Source organism: Elephas maximus, chromosome 4 (genome assembly GCF_024166365.1).
Source record: "Elephas maximus indicus isolate mEleMax1 chromosome 4, mEleMax1 primary haplotype, whole genome shotgun sequence".
Lineage (NCBI taxonomy): Eukaryota > Metazoa > Chordata > Mammalia > Proboscidea > Elephantidae > Elephas > Elephas maximus.
In genome coordinates, this window is record NC_064822.1 from 94,080,933 (window position 1) to 94,099,200 (window position 18,268).

Genomic DNA, 18,268 nt, shown 5'->3' on the forward strand with positions numbered 1-18,268 from the left:
GATGTTGATTTGACCTACTAATGCCAGGTGCCAGCAGTGGAACAATTACTTATAACCAGAGGTATGGGCTACTATTATTGGTTCCTCTTGGGTCAGATGGCTACCCCTAAACCAGTTGTTTTGTCCAGAGAGACAAGGTTTTATAAAAAAGAAAGTACCCACTTGAATTATATAATTACAATGGGTATAAAAAACATTTTCCAGAAAAGAAAATTGGGAAAAAGTATTGAACACAAAAAAGAGTGAATTAATCAAGTATAATCAAATGTATTAAGTGCTGTAACAGAGAAAAAACCTAGTGTAATTGGAATGTATAACATAGCATCTGCTATTGTCTGAGAGTTAGGGAAGTCTTGGAGGAAGGAAGAAAGAAGTAGAATTGAATTAGTAGGACCCCTTTTATGAGGAGAATGAAAGAATATGAAGAAAAAGATTTTTGAATTATCTGTGATAATTGGTACTTCAATGCCTTCTTCTAGTATAAATAGAATATAGGTTTTTAGTAAAAGTTCTAAGATGCACATTTATTTAATGAACACGATATACCAAACAATGCTTTTAAAAGATCTTATTATTCTTAAGTGTAATTATAAATTTTTTCATTATAGAAATTGTGAGAAAACCGATCCATGTGAACATGAATAGGGACATAAAAATGCCCCTGAGAAAGCATGATTTAGAACTTTCAATGTCACCTAACTGTGTCCCTTCTAAACTCTGCCTTGATGACAGAGAAAAGTAAGTTTTAGTTAAGTTTTATATTATTAAGTATTTAAACTGATCATTATCAACACTGTTTTGTTTGCTGGAAAATATACAAGGAGCTGACCTTCTAGCTCCAGTTTTTGTTTGGCTTTTAACAGTATTATAAATTTAAGACCTTTATCAAATGACCTAGTATTGATACCGTTTTACACACAGTTTGACTTTCCATATTGTAAACATTTCTATGTCCAGTATTAATGTAATTTTTCTGAAACTTAGCAGTATTGTGACTGCACATCTTTTTAACCTTAATTTTTTTCTTCACATTAGTATACACTATCAAAGACTAGGCAGCAAGGAAGAACTTGGCTCAGTTCAGGTGAGATTATTTTTAAAAACTGTAATATTATTTGGGGCCATTATTTTAACAATTAGGAAGTGCCACAGTGGTCTAATTTTTTTAATATTGGGAAAAATTAGTAATTCTCTTTTATATAATTCTTACAGTCTTTAAAACAATTTTTTAAAAAGCTTTTCAAGGTAAGGAGACTGTGCCTTCAGAACATCTTAATAGGTTGTTTATGAGAAACATTTTGGAGTACGGGTAATGTAAACCAGGCCTATATATGCATAACATTTGATTCTGCTGGTATCTGATGAAGGCCACTTACTTCGGGATTCTTTATTTGAGGTCACATGATTATTGAGCAATTCACCTCTTCAAAGATAGGACTAGATTATTTTATTCTATATCAAATTGTGTTCGGTCCTCACATTAATCCCCAGATTATTTTTTCCTTCAAAAGACAAATTAAATTTTAGTTGATTAGAAAATGCATAAACTGTAAATAAAAGCTTGAAATTTTAAGGTCTAATGCCATATTATTAACTATCCTCCCTTTTCTCTGAATTGCTAGAGTAAAACTAGATCAGAAAGATAAAGGCAATAATACTAAAATTAAAATCTCTTAGGAATCCTTTCCCCTGAATTGTGGATTAATGAAATTCAGGTTTCTTGTCACTAGGAGATGGCTATAATACGAAGGAGTAGAGTTGGAGGGTGGAAGGAAGCAGAGGTGGAAAAAGGCAGATAGAAAAGGAGTTCTTAAATATAATCTTAGTTGATAACCTCTCTCATTTTAATAAATCCTGTCAATTATTGATGACTTGCCTTCCCCTTAAGAATTTTTCTATTGCAACACCTTACCTTTTTACTTATTTTAATTTCAGTTTTGACTTTCTTTCTGCCTGGTTTATGTATTTTAAATGATCATATCTTTTTTCATATAGTCATCACAAGTCATGGATTCATATAGTATGTCCCAACCTCAGTTCAACAGAATAGAAAACTGCAGATTCTCTCTACCACCTTTTTCATCAGAATTGCCTTCTAACAGTCATATTCCAAAACAGAAGTTCACTCCTCAAATAACACCTAGTCCTTGGAAAGTTGCATATGGAAAAAAGCAAAATGAGCAGGTAACTTTGAATCACTAATTTTTAGCATCTTATATCATTATATTTTAATGATCTGCTCTTTTTCTCTTTTTATAGATTTAATAAATGTTAAGTTGTGAATTGCTATAATAATAATTGCTATAAAAAAATTGCTATAGGTATAACCAAATTAGGAGATCAATTAAATAAACCCCTTAGGTTAAAAGAGGAACCTTGGTGTCACAGTGGTTAAAAGTACTTGGCTGCTAACCAAAATGTTGACAGTTAAAACCCACTAGCTACTCCGTTGGAGAAAGATGTGGCGGTCTGCTTCTGTAAAGATTTACAGCCTTGGAAACCCTATGAAGCAGTTCTGCTCTGTCCTGTAGGATCACCATGAGTCGGAACAGACTTTGGGTGGGTGTGAATTGTCAGTGGGTAGGTCAAAAATTTATTTCTGTGCACTGTAGAAGAATATGAATCCAAAAACGGGATGTTCTGAAAAGATCTTTGAAATTATCATCTTTTTAGAATATTATTGACAGTACAACAATTGAAAATCATTTTAAGCATTATACAGTAGTTGATAATAGTGTAATTCATTGTAAATGACTAGTTGGTGATGTTGTAGTAGCCCAATATGCAAGATATGAAAAGCGTCCTGTGAATAGTAACATGCAGTCTCAGCAATTTCATAGTAGTCTGTTAAAGTATGAGTTGTGATGGTGGTTATGATTTGGCAGATGACAACTGTTTATATGTTTATATGTACTTCAATTAAAACTATACAAATATATTTATATAAATAGAGATATATAGTGTTAAAATGTTCAATCACTGTTTTTTAGCGTTAAAAATGTAAAAACCATTCAAAATTTTTTTATCTGAAATATATCTGGTACAGAACATATCAAGAAATGAACTTCTAGATGTATACAGAGTTTGAAAACAACTTTTAAAGGTTATAGTAATGTATAATGATAATGAGGAAAATCGTTACATAAACACTGTGTTTTTTAGGAGGAATACTTTGTTTTGAATTTCTCCAATTTTTAGCATGTAATAGCTTTATACCATATTTATTTATACATTTACTTGTAAGTTATAGATAAATTTATAATTTATGATTTTATAAATAATATTGTTTAAAATCATATTAAAATATATGACCTTGTTTTGTTGTTAGGTGCTGTTGAGTTGGTTTCAACTTATAGCGACCCCATGTAGAACAGAACAAAACTCTGCCCTGTCCTGTGCCATCCTAACAATCATTTTTATGCTTGAGCTGATTGTTGCAGCCACTGTGTCAGTCCATCTCGTTGAGGGTCTTCCTCTTTTTCAGTGACCTCTGCTTTACCAAGCATGATATCCTTCTCCAGGGAATAATCCCTCCTGATGACATATCCAAAGTATGTGAGACATAGTCTTGCCATCCTTGCTTCTAAGGAGCATTCTGTCTGTACTTCTTCCAAGATGGATTTGTTCATTCTTTTGGCAGTCCATGGTATGTTCAGTATTCTTTGCCAACACCACAATTCAAAGTCTTCAGTTCTTCAGTCGTCTTTATTAATTGTTCAGCTTTTGTAAGCATTTGAGGTGCCTGAAAACACCATGGCTAGGGTCAGGTGCACCTTAATCTTAAAAATAACATCTTTGCTTTTTAACACTTTAAAGAGGTCTTTTGCAGCAAATTTGCCCAATGCAAAGCATCATTTGATTTCTTGACTGCTACTTCCATAGGTGTTGATCGTGGATCCAAGTAAAATGAAATCTTTGACAACTTCAATCTTTTCCCCGTTTATCATGATGTTGCCTATTGGTCCAGTTGTGAGGTTTTTTGTTTTCTTTATGTTGAGGTGTAATCCCTACTAAAGGCTGTGGTATTTGATCTTCATCAGTAAGTACTCACGTCCTTTTCACTTTAAGCAGGCAAGAATGTTTCACCTGCGTATTGCAGGTCGTTAATGAGTCTTCCTCCAATCCTGATGCCCCGTTCTTCTTTATAGAGTCCTGCTTCTCAGATTATTTGCTCAGTATACAGATTGAATAAGTCTGGTGAAAAGATACAACCCTGATGCACACCTTTCCTGATTTTAAACCATGCACTATCCCCTTGTTCTGTTCAAATGACTGCCTCTTGATCTATGTACAGGTTCCTCATGGGTGCAATGAAGTGTTCTGGAATTCGCATTCTTTGCAGTGTTATCCATAATTTGTTATGATCCACACAGTTGAATGCCTTTACATAGTCAATAAAACACAGGTAAATATCTTTCTGGTATTCTCTGCTTTCAGTCAGGATCCATCTGACATCAGCAATGGTATCCATGGTTGCAGGTCCTCTTCTGAATCTGGGTTGAATTTCTGGCAGTTCCCTGTCAGTGTACTGCTACAGCTGCTTTGGAATGATCTTCAACAAAATTTTATTTGCGTGTGATATTAATGATATTGTTAGATAATTTGTGCATTCAGTTGGATCACCTTTCTTTGGAATAAAACAGAACTCATATCATTCTTTGGAATAGGCATTCCATATTCTTTGGAATGTGGATCTCTTCCAATCAGTTGGTAGCTATCTTCCAAGTGTCTTGGCATAGATGAGTGAGCGCTTCCAGTACTGTATCAGTTTGTTGAAACATCTCAGTTGGTATTCCATCAATTGCTGGAGCCTTATTTTTTGCCAATGCCTTCAATACAACTTGGACCACTTCCTTCAATACTGTTGGTTCCTGATCTGGTTGAACGTCAACCAATTCTTTTTGGTACAGTGACTCTGTATATTCCTCCCATCTTCTTTTGATACTTCCTGTGTCATTTAATATTTTCCCCGTAGAATCCTTCAGTATTGGAGCTCAAGGCTTGAATTTTTTCATCAGTTGTTTCAGCTTCAGAAATGACAAGCGTGTTGTTCCCTTTTGGTTTTCTAACTTCAGGCCTTTGCGCATGTCATTATAATACTTCACTTTGTCTTCTTGAGCTGCCCTTTGAAATCTTCTGTTCAGCCCTTTTACTTCATTATTTCTTCCTTTTACTTTAGCTACTCGACATTCAAGAGCAAGTTTCAGAGTCTTCTGACATCCATTTTGGCCTTTTCTTTCTTTCTTGTCTTGAATGACCTCTTACTTTCTTCATGTATGATGTCCTTTATGTCATTCCACAACTTGTCTGGTCTTCATTCATTAGTGTTCAACGCATCAAATCTATTTTTCAGGTGGTCTCTAAATTCAGGTCGGATATATTCAAGGTCATACTTTGGCTCTTGTGGACTTTATCTAGTTTTCCTAGCTTCAATTTGAACTTGCCTATGAGTAATTGATGATCTATTCTACAGTCGGCCGCTGTCTTGTTTTATCTGATGATGTTGAGCTTTTCCATTGTCTCTTTCCACAGATGTAGTCAATTTAATTCCTGTGTATTTTTAATTATATTATATTTAATTATATTTTATAAATCATATAGTTGATAATTTGTAAATATAGTAATAAGTTAAAATACGATTTATAAATTATAATTATATAAATAATTTATATTAAAAAATAAACTTATAGTTAAACTCAATTTATTAAAGTATTTAAAGTATGTTTTATGTTTTACAAAAAAGAGAAAAATGAAGTATGACATTCCAGTGATACGTGTTAGCCTTATTAATTTAAGGACCCAATAATTTGTGAATGATGCGATGAAAAACATTCAATTGCCCATTCAGTTTATATTTTATAAGACTAAAACTTGTATTCGAAATCAGCGTATATCTCATCTTTGCTCTGTTGAACTGTTTATGTAGGATAGAGAATAAACGTTTCCATAATATCTGTTTAAACAATTTCCTGCTTGGTTACCATGTTATAGACTGCAGGTTAATCTATTTATCTAGAGAGATAAATAATGTTATATCTAATTATGACAGAAGAGAGGTAATGTCCCTTTCCAGGGTGTTCCATTGATCAAGCATAATGTCACCTTGTGAAGGATTAGGGAAGTACTTTATAGCATTTTTGGAGGGATTTAAAAAAGAGACAAATTAAAATGAAATTATACAGAAGAAAATGAGTTGAAAGAAAAGGTTAGGAAGGAAAAGTGGTTCGGGGCTCACTGGTCCCCAGAGAGGAAGTATTGAGCTGATACATAACGTTATATTCTCTTCTCTTTTGGTTTATTTCTTTCTCACTTCAAGGGATGACTTTGTCTTTGCATCTCAGTTACTGTCTTTCTTTCTGAGGCCAAATTGTAATATCAGACTTTATTTTCAGCTCATTCTGAATTTGGACTTTTTTTAAGACATTTTTTTTCTGTTTGTTACCCCCCCCAACACTTTTTTCCTGTTTCTCTCACTGATTGTCTTTGAACATCTCATTTCTATGTGTCATGGGTTGTAAATCACATATATTAAATATATAAATTATAATTGTTGAATAAGAGTAGCATTGGACCACTATAAATGTCTTACATATATATATGGCACCTTCCACATTAACAAATGGGTTATCTTATCTGCTGCTTCTACAATCTTTACGTACATTTTGCACTCAATAATATTGATATTCAGGAAGATTAAAGTAGCAATCTAAAACTACTTAGTAAATGATAGAACTGAGATAGTTCAGCTGTTTTGTTGTGATAAGCTCTATTACTTCCTGTCATAGCAATTTAGCGTTTATTTACTCAGGATCCTGGTTATCCTGGGTGTTTGTTATCTTGTTTAACTCTCAAAAAATGGTTAGCTCATCATAGTATCAACTCTGTTATTTTAACAGTCATTCAAATACTAATACTAGTTTCATTGTTAGAAAATTATTTTGTTTTCTCTAAGGACTACAGTTACTTTCTTTTAGACTGAAAAAGAAAAAATTGTGAATTTGTTGTTGTTAGTTGCCATGGCGTCGATTCCGGCAGCACCATAGGTGAAGAGTACAACTGCTCCATAGGGTATTCAAGACTGTGACCTTTCAGAACCAGATTACGAGGCCTATCTTCTGAGGCACCTCTGGGTGGGTTTAAGCTGCCAACCTTTGGCTACTAGCTGAACGCTTAACTCTTTGTGCCACCCAGGGACTACTGAATATAGATGTTGTTGTTGTTACATGCCATCAAGTCAGTTCTGACTCATAGCAACCCTAAATACAATAGAACAAAACACTGCCCGGTCCTGCACCATCCTCACAGTCGTTGTTACGCTTAAGCCCATTGTTGCAGCCACTGTGTCAGTCCATCTGGTTGAGGGTCTTCATCTTTTTTGCTGACCCTCTACTTTGCCAAGCTTGATGTCCTTCTCCAGGGATTGGTCCCTCCTGATAACATGTTCAAAGTATGTGGGACAAAGTCTCACCATCCTTGCTTCTAAGGAGCATCTTGGCTCTACTTCCACTTACATGACCTTTAAATGGTAAATAGTTTATTTTGTATATATGTACATTTAATACTTTGGTGGTTTCTTCTTTTTTTTCAGCCCAGTAATGTTAACTATTCAAGATGCTTGCTTCCCAAATTCAATGAACGTAAAGATGCTCTCAGTTCATCATATAAAGCTGCGCAATTTGGAACATTATTTGAAAGATTAAACAGGTAAGGAAAGATGCTTGAAGGAAATAAAAGTGTAGCATACTTTCTCTCAGTTATTTAATTTTTAGTTGACACAAATATTTTTAGCTAGAAATATAAACAGACTTTAGGAAAACAAAAAAAAATAATAGAAGTAAGATGTAGCATTTAATTTCAATTGTTTAAGTAATTATTTTTTAATGTGTACATCTACCTTTCATTTATTTTAAAAAATATTTTGATCCAAGGTGTTTTTACCTGTTTTATAGTCTCCATGTATTACTATTTTTTTTTTCCTGTATCATAAATATGTTGCCTTCTTTTTCACATATGTGGTAGTTGGTACAGCAGAATCCCGCTTTTGTTTTCAAGATGTCTGTATATAAATCCTAGCTCATGGTTTTAAATTCCATTAAACTTGTAAAAACCATTTTCAATCACTTTTGGTAATCATAGTGAGAAACCTTGGCTCTAAAACCCTATCCCAGCCTTCCTCTTCTTAGTAAATGGCACCACTGTTCAATCAGCTGCTTAAGCCAAAAAAATGAGAGTTGTCCTTGATTCCTTCCCTTCCTTCACACCCCCAATATTCATTTCATCAACAAAATGTTGTCAATTCTATCTTCTAAATAAACTTAAAAACTATTTACTTACTTTTCCATCCAATGGGTTCTCAGTCTAAATCACCACTGTCTTTTACCTGGAGAATTGTAATAGCCACATAGTGGTTCTTTTTGTTTCTTTCTTGTCCCAAGATCCATTTTTTACAGCTTTTTGAAAGTAAAATTGGCATACAATAAACTGAATGTATTAAAAAAAGTATGCTTTAACAAGCTTTGACATAAGTCAAAGTAATGAACATATTCATCATCCCTAGTACTTTCTCTGGGCACCTTTGTAATTTCTGCTGCCTGCCGCTTTACATCCTCTACTCCCATCCCCAACCACTGTTCTGCTGTCACTGTAGATTTTACATCATTTTATGTATTTGGTATCATTCAGTATATTCTCGTCTTTTTGTCTGGCTTCCTTCACTCAGAATAATTATTTTGAGATTCACCCATTTTGCTGTGTGTGTTAGTAGTTCCTTCCTTTTTTTGCCGAGCAGTATCCTGTTGCATGGGCATAGCACAGCTGATTAATTCACTGTGGCTGGACATTTGACTCTTTGTTTTAGTTTTTGGCTATGCCAAATAAACTTCTGTGAAAGTTCATGTACAAGTCTTTATTTGAACATGTTTTCATTTCTCTTGGTTAAATACCTGTAAGTGGAATGGCTGGGTCATATGGTAGGTGTATGTTTAGCTTTTTAACCCTTTGTGACTCATGGAACATATGGTATCTCACCCACTTTTTACGCCTCTGGAGTTCCTCGGAAGTATAGTTTTCCCACTGAAAGTATTAGCTTCCCCCCAGTGTGGAATTGTATAATGGTGAAGCCCAGGTGAAAGAAACATTCAATGAAGCAAAATAGCAGAGGTATTAGGCAAAATCAGAGGTGCCCCATGTACCCAAATGGAAGACACCACACAATAAAGAGTGCTACCCAAGACTAGTGAGCCAAACGGGCTCCCACAGATCATGTATTTTCACATAGTATTTCTAACACTAGCCAAAAATTTAAACAGACTTAATGACTCAGCGTGCATTCCACTATTGAAAACACATGGTATCAATAAAAAATTCAAAACAGAAAATAACTGGGTCTTTTAAGAAACTGCCAAACTGCTTTGCAGAGTTATTTATACCATTTTATATTCTCACTACAACATATGAGAGTTTCAGTTGTAACACGTCCTTGCCAACACTTGGCGTAGTCAGTCTTTTGAAATTTAAAACATTCCAGTCAGTGTGTGGAAACCCTGGTGGTGTAGTGGTTAAGTGCTGCAGCTACTAACCAAAAGGTCGGCAGTTTGAAACCACTGGGCGCTTCTTTGAAACTCAATGGGACAGTTCTACTCTGTCCTATAGGGTTGCTATGAGTCAGAATCAGCCAGATGGCAGTGGGTTTGGTTTTTTTTTTAGTCAGTGTGTAGTGGTATCTCATTGTGGTTTAATATGCATTTTCCTAATGACTAATGATATTGGGGGAAACCCTGGTGGTGTAGTGGTTAAGTGCTATGGCTGCTAACCAAGAGGTCAGCAGTTCAAATCCGCCAGGCGCTCCTTGGAAGCTCTATGCGGCAGTTCTTCTCTGTCCTATAGGGTCGCTATGAATCGGAATCGACTTGATGGCAGTGGGTTTGGTTTTTTTGTTTAATGATATTGGCATCTTTTCATGCGTTTACTAGCCATTCATGTATCTCTGGTGAAATGTTTACTCCTTTCATCTTAATAGTGTCTGTTCGAAGTGCAAAAGTTTTACATTTTAACGAAGTAAAATTTATTAATTTTTTCGTTTATGAATTATGGTGTCATAACTAACAAATCTTTGCCTAACCCAAGGTTGTGAAGATTTTCTCTGTTTTTAGCTTTAGATCTTATTTTTAGGTCTATGATCTATTTTGAATTAATTTTTAAGTACGATATAAGAGTCTAAATTCATCTTTTGAATTTGTGGAAAGGAATGTCTTTCCTCACTTAATTGCTGTGGTGCTTTTGTCAAAAATCAATTGACCGTAAGTATAAGATTCTTCTGCCGCACCAGGCCTCTCAATTCTGTTCCATTGATTGGTGTCTTGATTATTGTAGCTTTGAAATCAGGAACTATATTAGTCTTCTGATTTTTTCTTTTTCAAAAATGATTTTACTCTTCTTTGACCTTTGTGTTTACATATAAATTTTAGGATCAGCTTGTCAATTTCTGTTAAAAAAAAAAAAAAGTCCTACCTGGATTTTAATAGGAATTGTATTGAACCTGTAGATCAGTTTGGGGCAAAATGTCATCTTAATTATAGTCCGATCCATGAGCATTAAATGTCACTCCTCTTATTTTGGTCTTCTTTAATTTATCTCAGCAATGTATTGTAGTTTTCAATTTATAAGTCTTATGCTTCTTTTCTTATATGTATTCCTAAGTATTCTTTTTGATGCTATGTGAATGAAATTATTTTCTTAATTTCATTTTTGGATTGCTCATTGCTGTTATATAGAAATGGAGTTAATTTTTGTATGTTGATATTACATACTTTGGCCTTGTTGAACTTATTAGGTCTAGTAGTAATTTTGTGAATTCCTTAGGATTTTCATCATCCTGGATTACGTTGTCTAAAGGTAAACATATTATTACTTCCGACTTTTCAATTTGGATGCCTTTTCCTTCTTTTTCTTGTCTGACTGCATCAGCTAGAACCTCCAATACAATGCTGAAATAGCAGTGGCAAGAGGGGATGTGTTTGCATTGTTCTAATCTTAGAGAAAAAGCATTCAGTCGTTTACCAATAAGTAACATGGTAGCCGTACGTTTTCTTTGTAGGTGCCCATTATCAGGTTGAGGAAGGTCCCTTCTGTTCTTAGTTCCCTTAGAGTTTTTATCAGATGGGTAATAGATTTTGCCACATGTTTTTGTGTGTGTGTGTCTCTTGAGATTATCATGTGAGTTTTTCCTTTGTTAATATATATTATTTTGATTTTAGATGTTAAATCACCTTACAGTCCTGGGATAAGTCATTTGATCATAGTATGTAACTCTTTTATGCTGGATTTGGTTTGCTGATATTTTGTTGATGATTTTTATATGTATATTCACAAGAAAAATTGGTTTGAAATTTTTTTGTTATGATTCTTTTTTTTGGCTTTGATACCAGGGTAATACTGGCCAACTAGTGAATTTATTTCTCACTGCAGTTTTATCAGTTTTTGCTTTATGTATTTGAAACTGTTATTAAATGAATGAACTTTAGGATTGTTATGTTCTCTCCCAGAAACAACCTCTTTATTGTTATGAAATCGCTGTCTTTATCCTTGTTAACATCCTTTGCTGTGAAATCTACTTTTTTTCTGACATTAAAATAGCTACTCTAGGTCTTTGTGGTTTAGTGTTAGCATAATATATCTTTTTCATTCTTTTACTATATATTGGGATCTTGATTTTTTAATGCAGTTTGACAATCTCTGCCTGTTAATTGAGGTGTTTTACATTCACATTTACATTCAGTGTGACTACTGATACGGTTATGTTTAGATCTACCCTCTTGCTATTTGTTTTCTATTTGCCTCATATAGACTTTGGCCCCTTTTCTCTCTTTTTATGCCTTTATCTGGTTTGAGTATTTTTTTATGACTTAATTTTATCTCTTTTGTTGGCTTTTTAGCTATAATTCTGCTTTGGTGTTTATTTCCCCCCCAGTGGTTGCTTTAGGTTTTATAGTATATATCTGAATTAATCGCAGACTATTTTCAACTTACAGCACTTCAAATATAGTATAAGAACCTTACAATACTATACTTTCCTTTCTACTCTCCAGCTTTTGTGCTGTTGTATTCATACATCTTACTTTTATATAAGTTATAAACTCAGCAATATGTCATTGTTGATTTTGCTTTAAAAAGCTTTTTAAAAATAATAACACATGTTCTTTTATATTTAAGTTCATATTTATTATTTTTTGTGCTCTTCATTACTTTGAATAGATCTACCTTTCCATCTGGTAACATTTTGTTTTTGTTCAAAGGACTTTTAAACATTTCTTACAGTGTAGTTCTTCTTGTGATGAATCCTTTCATACTTTGTATGTTTCAAATCATAATTGTGCACTTGTTTTTGGAAAGATGTCTTTTGACTTGCATTGTTTCCAATGAGAACTTTGCTGTCATTCTTATACAATGTATCATTGTTTGCAAGAGTTTATATCATGGTTTTAAGCAAATCTTTTGATTAGAATGATCTTTTGTATTTCTTGTGCTTTGGCTTTATTGAGCTTCTTGGATCTGTGAGTTTATACCATTTATCAAATTTGGAAAATATTCAGTCACTAGTTCTTCAATTTTTTTTTTTTTTCTGCTTCTCTTTTCCTTTGGAGACTGAAATTGCATGTAAATTAGTCTTGAACTTGTGTCACAGTTTGCTGACACTCTGTTCAATTTTTTCTCGTGGTATTTTATATAGATTTTTTTTACTATGTCTTCATGTTCACTAATTGTATTTTCTTTAGTGTCTAATGTGCTGTACATTTTATCTCAGACCTTGTAGTTGTCATCTCCAGAAGTTTCATTTAAGCCTTCTTTATATCTTCTATGTATCTAACTCAACATGCTCAGTCTTTCTTCTGTAGTCTCAAACATGTGAAATATAGTTACCATACTCTTTTATGTCTTTGTCTCCCAATTCTGTAATCTGTGTCATTTCTCAGTTTATTTCTAATTGATTTTTCTCTTTATTTTGGGTTGTTAATTTTCCTCACTTTGCATCCTCAGTAATTTTGTTTAGATCCTGTACATTGTGAATTTTGTCTTTTTTTTTTAGCATTTATTTTTTTATTGTGCTTTAGGTGAAAGTTTACAGAGTAAATTAGTTTCTCATTAAACAAGTAATACACAAATTGTTTTGCAACATTGTTTGCCAACCCCATGATGTGTCAACACTCTCCCATTCTCAACACTTTTCCATTCTTCACCCCAGGTTCCCTGTTGCCATTTGTCCAGTTTTCTTATGCCTTCCTGCATCCTTGTCTTTGCTTTGGGCTGGTGTGCCTGTTTCATCTCATATACATAATTAAACTACAAAGAATGTTCCTCACCTGTGTTATTATTTGCCCTATAGACGTGTCTGATCTTTGGCTGAAGGGTGAACCTCAGGAGTGACTTAAGTACTGAGATAAAAGGATGTCCAGGGGCCATACTCTTGGGATTTCTCCAGTCTGTCAGGCCAGCAAACCTAGTCTTTTGTGTGTGTGTGTGAATTTGAATTGTGTTCTACATTTTTCTCCCATTCTGTCAAGGACCCTTGATTGTGATCCCTGTCAGAGAGGTTGGTGATGGTATCCGGGCACCATCTTGTTCTTCTGGGCTCAGTCTGGCAGAGGTTGTGGTAGTTTTGGCCAGTTAGTCCTTTGGACTAACCTGTCCCTTGTGTCTTTGGTTTTCTTCATTCTCCTTTGCTCCTGTGGGGATGGGACCAGTAGCTGTATCTTACATGGCCATTCACAGGTTTTTAAGACCCCAGATGCTACTCACCACAGGTGGATGTAGAATATTTTCTTTTTTATAAACTATATTATGCCAATTGAGCTAGATGTTCCTCAAGACCACGGTCCCCACAGCCCTCAGCCCAGTAATTCAGTCTCTCAGTGAGTTTGAATGTGTCTGCACAGCTTCTGTGATTTTGCCTTGGTCAAGTTGTGCTGACTTCCCCAGTACTGTGTACTCTATAACCCTTCACCAAAGTTACCACTTATCTATTATCTAGTTAGTGTTTTTCCATCCCCATCTCTCCCCTTCCTCGTAACCACAAAAGACTGTTTCTTTCTGTGTGTAAACCTTTTCTTCAGTTTTTATAATAGTGGACTCGTACAGTATTTGTCCTTTTGTGATTGACTTATTTCATTCAGCATAATGCCCTCCAGATTCATCTTTGTTGTGAGATGCTTTGCAGAGTCATCGTTGTTCTTTATCGTTGTGTGGTATTCCATTGTGTGTACCATAGTTTGCTTATGCATGCATTTGTTGATGACATCTAGGTTGTTTCCGTCTTTTCACTGTTGCTATCAATGCTGAAATGAACATGATTTTGCGTATGTCTATTCCTATGATGGCTCTTATTTGTCTACTATATAGTCCTAGGAGTGGGATTGCTGGATCATATGGCATTTCTATTTCTAGCTTTTTAAGGATGGGCCATATCGTTTTCCAGACATGGTTGTAACATTTTGCATTTTCACCAACAGTGCATCAGAGTTCCATTCTCCCTGCAGCCTCTCCAACATTTGTTATTTTCTGTTTTTTGATTTGTGCCAGTAATATCTGGGTGAGATAGTATCTTACTGTGGTTTTGATTTGCATTTCTCTAACGGCTAGTGATCTGAGCATTTCCTCATGTGTCTGTTAGCCACCTGAATGTCTTCTTTGGTGAAGTGTCTGTTCATATCCTTTGCCCATTTTTTAATTGTACTGTCTTTTTGCTGTACAAGTGTTGGATTTTTGTGTAAATTTTAGAGGTTAAACCTTTGTCTGATTTGTCACAGCCCAAAATTTTTTCCGCATCTGTAGATTTTCATTTTACTCTTTTGATGAAGTCTTCTGATGTAAGATGAAGTCTTCTGATGAGCATTAGTATTTAATTTTTAGAAGATCCGAGTTATGTAGCTTATCTTCTGGTGTTTGTGTATTGTTAGTTACGGTTTGTATCCTGTTAGTGTCGTGTATTAAGGTCTCTAGCATTGATCCTATTTTTTCTTCTATGATTTTTATAGTTTTTGGTTTTATATTTAGGTCTTTGATCCATTTTGAATTAGTTTTTGTGTATGGTATGAGGTATGGACCCTATTTCATTTTTTTGCAGGTGGACATCCAGTTTTGCCAGCACCATTTGTTAAGAAGACTGTCTTTTTCCCATTTGATGGACTTTGGGCCTTTGTCAAAGATCAGGTGACCATAGGTGAATGGATTTACATCTGGGATCTCAATTCTGTTTCATTAGTCAATATATCTATTGTGCCAGTACCAGGCTGTTTTGACTACTGTAGCTGTATACTAGGTTCTGACTCAGGTAGCGTGAGGCCTCCTACTTTGGTCTTCTTCTTCAATAACGCTTCACTTTTCCAGGCCCTCTTTCTTTCCGTATAAAGTTAATCATTAGTTTTTCCATTTTGTTAAAGAAAGCTATTGATACTTGGATTGAGATTGCATTATATTTGTAGATTGCTTTGGGTAGAATTGACATTTTCACAATGTTGAGTCTACCTATCTATGAGCATGGTATATTTTTTCCATTTATGTAGATCTCTTTTGGTTTCTTGCAATAGTGTTTTATAGTTTTCTTTGTTTAGGTCTTTTATGTCCTTGGTTAGATTTATCCCTTTAGTCAATGTTCAACCATTTCAAGAGGTGGCATATGATCAGGAACCAGTAGTACTGAAGGAAAGAAGTCCAAGCTGCCCTGAAGGCACTGGTGAAAAACAAGGCTCCAGGAATTGATGGAATATCAATTGAGATGTTTCAACAAACAGATGCAATGCTGGAGGTGCTTACTCATCTATGCCAAGAAATATGGAAGACAGCTTCCTGGCCAACTGACTGGAAGAGATCCATATATATGCCTATTCCCAAGAAAGGTGATCTAACTGAATGTGGAAATTATAGAACAATATCATTAATATCACACACAAGCAAAATTTTGCTGAAGGTCATTCAAAAACAGCTGCAGCAGTATATTGACAGGGAACTGCCAGAAATTCAGGCCGGTTTCAGAAGAGGACATGGAACCAGGGATATCATTGCTGATGTCAGATGGATCCTGGCTGAAAGCAGAGAACACCAGAAGGATGTTTACCTGTGTTTTATTGAATATGCAAAGGCATTCGACTGTGTAGATCATAACAAATTACGGAATACATTGCGAAGAATGGGAATTCCAGAACACTTAATTGTGCTCCTGAGGAACCTTTACATAGATCAAGAGGCAGTCGTTCAGACAGAACAAGGGGATACCGATTGGTTTAAAGTCAGGAAAGGTGTGCGTCAGGGTTGTATTCTTTTGCCATACCTATTCAATCTGTATGCCGAGCAAATAATCTGAGAAGCTGGACTGTATGAAGAAGAACGGGGCATCAGGATTGGAGGAAGACTCATTAACAACCTGCATTATGCAGATGACACAATCTTGCTTGCTGAAAGTGAAAAGGACTTGAAGCACTTACTGATGGAGATCAAAGACCACAGCCTTCAGTGTGGATTGCACCTCAACATAAAGAAAACAAAAATCCTCACAACTGGACCAATGAGCAACATCATTATAAACGGAGCAAAGATTGAAGTTGTCAAGGATTTCATTTTACTTGGATCCACAATCAGCAGCCATGGAAGCAGCAGTCAAGAAATCAAAAGACACATTGCATGGGGTAAATCTGCTGCAAAGGACCTCTTTAATGTGTTGAAGAGAAAAGGTGTCACCTTGAAGACTAGGGTGCTCCTGACCTAAGCCATGGTATTTTCAATCAGATCATATGCATGTGAAAGCTAGACAATGAGTAAGGAAGACCAAAGAAGAATTGACACCTTTGAATGGTGGTGTTGGTGAAGAATATCGAGTATACCATAGACGGCTAAAAGAACGAACAAATCTGTTTTGGAAGAAGTATAGCCAGTATGCTCCTTAGAAGCAAGGATGGCGAGACAGCATCTTACATACTTTGGACATATTGTCGGGACGGATCAGTCCATGGAGAAGGACATCATGCTTGGCAGAGTACGGGGTCAGTGGAAAAGAGGAAGACCCTCAACAAGGTGGGTTGACACAGTGGCTGCAACAATGAGCTCAAACATAACAACGATTGTAAGGATGGCTCAGGTCCCAGCAGTGTTTCGTTCTGTTGTGCATAGGGTCACTATGAGTTGGAACTGACTCGATGGCACCTAACAACAGCAACAGCATTTTTTTAGGGCTATATAAATGGTACTCCTTTCCTGATTTCATTTTCATAGTTCTCTTTATTGGTATATAGGAATCGAACTGATTTTTGTATGTTTATCTTGTATCGTGCCACTCTGCTGAATCTTTCTATTAGTTGCAGTAGTTTTCTTGTGGAGTGTTTTGGGTTCTCTATGTATAGCATCATATCATCCATGAATAGGGGTAGTTTTACTTCTTCAGTAATTTGGGTGCCCTTTATATCTTTTTCTTGCCTTACTGCTCTAGCTAGGACTTCCATCACAATGTTAAATTGGAATGATGATGATGGACACCCTGTCTTGTTCCTGTTCTCAGGGGGAATGTTTTAAGCCTCTCTTCATTGAAAATGATGTTGGCTGTTGGTTTTGTATAAACAAAACAAAACAAGAAAAAAACTAAACCCCTCGCAGTTGAGTCAATTCCAACTCATTACAACCCTGTAAGACGGAGTAGAATTGCCCCATACTGTTTCCAAGGAATGGTTTCAAACTGCCAGCCTTTTGGTTAGCAGACTAGCTTTAATCACTGTACTACCAGGGCTCTTGGTTTTGTATAGATGCCCTTTGTTATGTTGAGGAATTTCTCTCCTTTTCCTCTTTTATTGGGAGTTTTTATCAGGAATGGCGGTTGAACTTTACCAAATGCCTTTTAAGCATCGATTGAGATGATCATGTGATTCTTTTGTTTTATGTGGTAGATTATGTTGATTGATTTTCTAATGTCGAACCATCCTTGCATAAAAAAAAAAAAATTTTTTTTTTTTTTTTCATACCTGGTATGAATTCTACTTGGTCGGGGTGTTGGTTTTTTTTTTTTTTTTTAATGATACTGAATTCTGTTGGCTAGAATTTTCCTGAGAATTTTTCCATCTATAATCATGAGAGATACTGGTCTGTAATTTTCTTTTTTTGTGGTGTTTTGCCTGGTTTTGATACAGAGTTATGCTGGCTTCATAGAATAAATTTGGAAGTATCCCTAGTATTGGTATAAGCTCTTTTCTGAATGTTTGGTAGAATTCTCCAGTGAAGCCATCTGGGCCAG

At 35.2% G+C, this 18,268-nt stretch overlaps 1 protein-coding gene across 1 annotated transcript in view; it reads left to right on the forward strand.

Moving 5' to 3' along the window:
• Positions 1-18,268, forward strand: part of C4H12orf40 (chromosome 4 C12orf40 homolog) — a 59,964-nt gene that overhangs the window by 15,985 nt on the left and 25,711 nt on the right. The window contains exons 5-8 of the mRNA XM_049884851.1: positions 609-738; positions 1,036-1,084; positions 1,996-2,184; positions 7,589-7,704. Of these exons, the coding sequence (XP_049740808.1) occupies positions 609-738; positions 1,036-1,084; positions 1,996-2,184; positions 7,589-7,704 (484 nt within the window). The remainder of the gene's footprint in view (positions 1-608; positions 739-1,035; positions 1,085-1,995; positions 2,185-7,588; positions 7,705-18,268) is intronic.